General features: G+C 54.7%; 1 protein-coding gene across 1 annotated transcript; it reads left to right on the top strand.

Annotated features, from left to right (window-relative positions):
• The first annotated feature begins 931 nt into the window (after window positions 1–931).
• Window positions 932–1,881, top strand: LOC102044755 (calmodulin, striated muscle). Its single transcript, XM_005426956.2, has 2 exons — window positions 932–1,514; window positions 1,658–1,881. The coding sequence occupies exon 1, from the start codon at window positions 1,041–1,043 to the stop codon at window positions 1,488–1,490; it is 450 nt and encodes a 149-aa protein (XP_005427013.1). The 5' UTR covers window positions 932–1,040; the 3' UTR covers window positions 1,491–1,514; window positions 1,658–1,881.
• The last annotated feature ends 4,299 nt before the right edge of the window (window positions 1,882–6,180 follow it).

Below are 6,180 nucleotides of genomic sequence, written 5' to 3'. Positions count from 1 at the left end.
GATGGATGGATGGATGGATGGATGGATGGATGGATGGATGGATGGATGGATGGATGGATGGATGGATGGATGGATGGATGGATGGATGGATGGATGGATGGATGGATGGATGGATGGATGGATGGATGGATGGATGGATGGATGGATGGATGGATGGATGGATGGATGGATGGATGGATGGAGGGATGAATGGATGGATGATGGATGGATGGAATCCATGGATGAATGATGGATGGATAGGATCCATGGATGGATGGATGGATGGATAGGATCCATGGATGGATGGGTGGATGGAGTCCATGGATGAATGATGAATATATGGGATCCATGGATGGATGGATGGGATCCATGGATGGATGGACAGAGAAACACTCCCTCATTTGTCACTGTCCCCTCCTTTACACCCTGAGTAAGAGATGAGTAAACCCAACCTGACAATGGGGAGATCCCTCAGCTCAGCCCTGAGTAACAGGGCAGGAGCCCACAGCCCTGCCCTGCTCCAGCCCCACGTCACCCCCTGGATCCAGCCCGGAGGAGGCCCCGGAGGTGACTCAGGGCCCCGGCAGCTGCGGGCGGGAGCGGCGGCTCCGGCCAGCCGGGATCTGCCAGGACCTGCACAGGGATCCTCCCTCGGTGCCTTTGATGTGCGGCCAGCGCCGCCTGGGGCTGGGGAGACTGGGGGGGGACCCTCCACATCCTTCGTACAGCCCCAATCCTCTCCAAAATAGCCCAAAAACTGGGGAAATCGCGTGTGTCACCCCCACTGCCGCCTCCCCCGAAACCACAGCCCGGATCCCTAATTAGGGCTTTGTTGGGATCTGAAACGCCACCGTGGGAGCAGCGGGACGAGAGCCAGGGCAGCCCAAGGGGGTTGGGTGACTCTTCTTCCCCAGCTCCCAAACCTCCTGGATCCATTCCCATTCCTGCCTCCTCCTGATGCAGGGAGAGGCCCTGGGAGGGAGGAGGCTCCATCTCCATCTCCTCCTCCTCCTCCTGGCCGTGGCGTGCAGGGGCAGAGCCGCGTGCCGGCGGGGAGCACCATGGCCGAGCGGCTGTCGGAGGAGAAAATCGCGGAATTCAAGGAGGCTTTTTCCCTCTTCGACCGCGACGGCGACGGCTGCATCACCACGCGGGAGCTGGGCACCGTCATGCGCTCGCTGGGCCAGAACCCCACCGAGGCCGAGCTTCAGGACATGGTGGGCGAGGTGGACGCCGACGGCAGCGGCACCATCGACTTCCCCGAGTTCCTGTCGCTGATGGCCAGGAAGATGAGGGACACGGACAGCGAGGAGGAGATCCGGGAGGCGTTCCGGGTCTTTGACAAGGATGGGAACGGCTACATCAGCGCGGCCGAGCTGCGGCACGTCATGACCAACCTGGGCGAGAAGCTGACGGACGAGGAGGTGGACGAGATGATCAAGGAGGCCGACTGCAACAACGACGGGCAGGTCAACTACGAGGAGTTCGTGAGGATGATGACGGAGAAGTGACGGCCCCCGCCGGCCATTCCGCAGGTAACCCCCTGGGATGCATTGTCCACGGAAAATCCCCAAATCTTGGGGATTTCTTCCAACCCTCCTTGTCTTGGTGGTTGGAAAAATCGATTTTTGTGGTGATTTTTTTACATATATATAACTTTTCCTTCTTTTTCCCATAGGGAACAGAGGTTGTGGTGGTTCTCCCCCAGCCCCTCCATCCCCTCCCACCTTCTCCAGGCTGGAAAAATCCTCTTTTATCCCAGCTGGAGCATCACCAAACGGCGTCTGCATCAGATGTGGGGTGCAGAGGGATTTGGGGTCCCCGTGGGATGTCTCGTGTCTGCAGATATTCCAGAGGCCACTGAAAATTCCCTGACATCCCTGAGTCCAATAAAAACGTCCCCCCACATCCTGGTGGCTGCTTCATTTGGCTTCTCCTTGGGATCCCTGCTGAAAATATTCCCTCAAATCATCCTGGTCAGGCTCAAACCCCTCCTCATCTCCATCCTCTTCCCATTCCATCCCTCTTCCCAAAAGCTGGAAAGGTGCTGGAGACCAGGATGTGGCCATCCCCATCCCAAATCCCATCATTTTGGGATCTATCTCCACCCCTAGGATCTCAGGGGTCCTTTTCCCTCTTCCAACCTAGGAAAAACTGGATTTATCCCTAATCCCCATCCCAAATCTGAGCAGAGCAGGATTCACCTTTCCCAAACTCGCCGTGACTCAGTTTCCCCACAACGAGGGGGAATCCTGGGATGGGATCATTCCCTCCACAGAGGAATTGGGAGGAAAATTCCTTTTACTGGCTCTAATCAATGCTCCGTCGCTAACAAGCAAACGGGGCCGAGCTGCTCCGTGGGGACCTTTGGAGCCACCTCGGCTCCAGCCCATCCCTGGGGCTGGAAACTTTGGCAATCCCAGCTGTTTTCCCGGGAAAACCGGGCGGGTCCCGGCAGAGCCCGGCACGCCCACGCTCGCTCCCAGCTCCTTCTCCCTCAGCCTCCCAGGATGGGAGCGGGCCAAAGTCCAGCCCCAAAATCCCCAAATCCAGCAAAATCCAGCCGGAAAAAATTCCAGGGTCACGCCGGGCTGTTGCAATGAACGGCTAAAATTAGTCCTCCCCATAAACCTGGATTATTTATTTCATGCCAGGATCCAACTCCAAACTGATCCCGGTATTTTTAGGCCTGACCTTTTTTTCTCCTTCTATTTTCGGGTTGTTTAATTTCCGGAGCGTTTTTTCCACTTATCCCAGGATGGTTTTTCCTGACAATGATCCTGAATGGGAGCCTGGATCCTGGCCCAGCAGCTCCATCAACAACAGAGCAAGTTCATCCAAGTTTTCCCATTTTTCCATTTATTTGGTGCTTGGGAGAACAGTGGGAAATTCCCACCAGCCCCCCTTGGGATGGACACGTGGATGGACAGGATGGGCCTGTTTTTTTCAGCAGGAAAAGGAGTGGATTTTGCTTCCCAAATCCAGGTTTTCCTCCCCAAAGTGTCCCTCTGGAGGAGAAGCAGCTGATGGAATTGCAGGATCCGGCCCGGCAGATCCATGAGCAGTGGAATTCCTTCTGGTGTTGGTTAATAATTCAATGAATCGAGGTCCAGCGATGCACTTGGAGCCTGGGAAGTTTGGAGGATCCCTGATCCCTCCACATCCCGATTTTCCACCCTAAAGCTTGGTCAGGATGTTCCCTGCACCTGGGGGTGGGCATTGGAGGATGGGATGTGGAATGGGGATCACCTGGGATGGGAACTGGGAATATCTGGGACAGGAATCACCTGGGATGGATCCTGGGAGTTCATCCAGGGTGGGATTTGGGATGGGGATCATCTGGGATGGATCCTGTGGGATCATCTGGTGTGGGATTTGGGATAAGGATCACCTGGGATGGATCCTGGGAGATCATCTGGTGTGGGATTTGGGATGGGGATCATCTGGGATGGATCCTGTGGGATCATCTGATCTGAGAATTGGGACAGGAATCACCTGGAATGGATCCTGGGGGTTCATCCAGTGTGGGATTTGTGACAAGGATCACCTGGGATGGGTCCTGGGAGATCATCTAAGCCAGGACATGGGGTAGGAATAACCTGGGATGGGATGTGGGAGATCATTTGGAGTTAGGGATAACCTGGGATGGATCCTGGAGGATCATCCAGTGCGGGATTTGGGAAAGGAATCACCTGGAATGGGTTCTGTGGGGTCATCCAGTGTGGGATTTGGGAAAGGAATCACCTGGAATGGGTCCTGGAGGATCATCTGGTGTGGGATTTGGGATAGGGATCCTGTGGGATCATCCAGGGTGGGATCTGGAGTAGGGATAACCTGGGATGGGAGCTGGGATGGGAGCACATGGACCATGAGGAACCCCTGGGATGGGACCTGGGCTGGATTTAGGGTGGGACCTGGGACCACCTGGAATGGGATGTGACTGGGGGGATCCCTTGGGATGTGACTGGAGGGGAAATCTCCAGGATCCAGCTGCTCCCACCTCCACCACGGACAATCTCCCACTACTTTTCCAGGTATTTTCCAACAAAAAAATCCACCGAGGGCTCCAGGACCACCCAAAACCACGGATCCAGCTCTGCCCCCATTGCTCCCCTTTCCCTGCTCACCTGGACACTGGTTTTGCCCTAAAATGGGATTTTTAAGGAAAAAAAGCAGCTCAGGACCACTCCCCCAGCATCCCCCATCCTAAAGGACCGGAGATGTTTGCTCCAATCCCAAATTCTCCCCATTCCCTTTAATTTTAGCAACCCGAGACGTTCCCATCCCCTTTCAACAACGGGGCTTTAAAAACACATTAATTAAACTCGGGCAAACAGCACCGAGACCTCCCAAGGTTTCCCCAGAGGAAAAGCAGGATTTTTTTTCCCGATTTTCCCCATTTTTCCCCTTTCCAAGCCCTGTGGATCCGTGGCTCCCTGCCCCCGAGCAAACATGACGCGGTGCCTGGGAATGTCTGCGGGAACAGGAGGCCCCTCCACCTCCAGCTGCCTGAAAAAAGTCTGGAAAAACGGCTCGGGAAGAGGGATTGCTCCAGGTTGGTGGGTGAGGGCAGCTGGGCTGGGAAATCAAGGCAGGTTCTACAAATCCATTTATAAACTCGTTTTTCCAACGTTTGCTTTGGAAAAAAGAAATTTTCCGTTTCCCTGGGGTGTTCCTGTAACCGGCTTTAAAGGGATTTTTCACCCTGGTTTTCCACTTTTGGGTTTTTGGGGAAGGAGAAAATCCTGTCTGCTGGAGAAGTGAAAAAAACCCCACAAATCATCCCAAAATCAGGCACGGGGAAATGTGGGAAGCATTGTCCAGGGATGGCCAAAATGATGGAGAGGGGAAAATTTGGTGCCAGCTCCAACACTGAGGCTGAGGTTGTACCAGGTGGGGAAAGCTTTGGGGGAAAATCCCTGATTTTGGAGCGGGAGGGGTTGGGTTTATCTCCAAATTTGGGTTTTTGGCATTAATCCCTCGTGGAATTCTGGGGATGAGGAGAGGGAATGAGCAGGACAGGGAGATGGGAATGGGGAGAAGGAAAGGGAACAAATGAGATGGGGAGAGGGAAATAACGGAGAGCAGAGCTGGGGACAAGGGAGGGGACAGCAGGGACCAGGAACTGGGGACAGGAAGAACCAGGAGAGGGGAAAATGTGACCAAACCAGGGCAAAAAGCAATTGTTCCATTTCCCAGGGGTGTCTGTTCCGCCTGTTTTAAGGGGATTTTCCTCCCTGGTTTTCCACTTTTGGGTAATTTGTGAAAGGAGAAAATCCCATCTGTGGGAGAAATGAAAAAACAGGAGATGGGGACAAGAGAGGGGACAAGGGAGGGGACAAGGACGAGACTTTGGGCTGGGGATAAATTGGAACAGGAGAAATACGGGATGAGAAAAGGGGGAGCTGAAAAACCAGGAGCTGGGGACAAGTGGCACCAGGAGAGAGGAGACCAGGGGACAAGGAAAAGTGGGAGCAAGGGATGGAGAAAAGCTGGATCGGGAGAAAGGACAAAGGGACAAGGACGAGACTTTGGGCTGGGGATAAAGACAAACAGGAAGAAAACAGGACCAAAAAAAGGGGACCTGAAGAAAACAGGAGATGGGGACAAGCGGCATGAGGAGAAGGGAGCAGGGGACAAGGAAAAACAGAGATGGAGCGAGAGATGGAGAAAAGCTGGGTCAGGAGAAGGGACATGGGGACAAGGACATGAGAGGTCAAGAGAAGGAACAAGGGGACAAGGAGATTCGGAATCATGAGAGGGGACAAGGACGAGACTTTGGGCTGGGGATAAATGGGAACAGGAGGAGAATGGGATAAAAAAAGGAGAAGATGAAAAACCAGGAGCTGGGGACAAGTGGCACCAGGAGAGGGGATCAGGGGACAAGGAAAAGTTGGGAGCAAGGGATGGAGAAAAGCTGGATCAGAAAGGCCCAGGGGACAAGGACGACTCTGGGGGTTTGGGAGCAGGAGAGAAGCGGGACAAGGAGAAGGGACGAGGCCAGGGCTTTGGGATGAGGCGGCCCCGGTGCCCCGGCAGGGAGCGCCCTGCCCAGCCCCTCCATCCCGTTCCCGAGGTAAATCCCGAGGGATTCTGCCGAGGCCTTGCGGCTCCTCTCCCCTCGCTGCCCAGGGCTCCCCCAAACCCCAATTCCCAAAATATTCCCCGGGGGATCAGCCCCGAGGGAATCGGGAGCTGAAA

The sequence above is a fragment of the Geospiza fortis genome, unplaced genomic scaffold (genome assembly GCF_000277835.1).
Source record: "Geospiza fortis unplaced genomic scaffold, GeoFor_1.0 scaffold61, whole genome shotgun sequence".
Taxonomy (NCBI): Eukaryota; Metazoa; Chordata; class Aves; order Passeriformes; family Thraupidae; genus Geospiza; species Geospiza fortis.
Note: the sequence above shows the minus strand (reverse complement) of the source record. Positions and strands in the feature narration are given on the sequence as shown.

Coding starts and splice junctions, on each gene's coding strand:
- LOC102044755 (XM_005426956.2), top strand. CDS start 1,041: ATGGCCGAGCGGCTGTCGGAGGAGAAAATCGCGGAATTCAAGGAGGCT.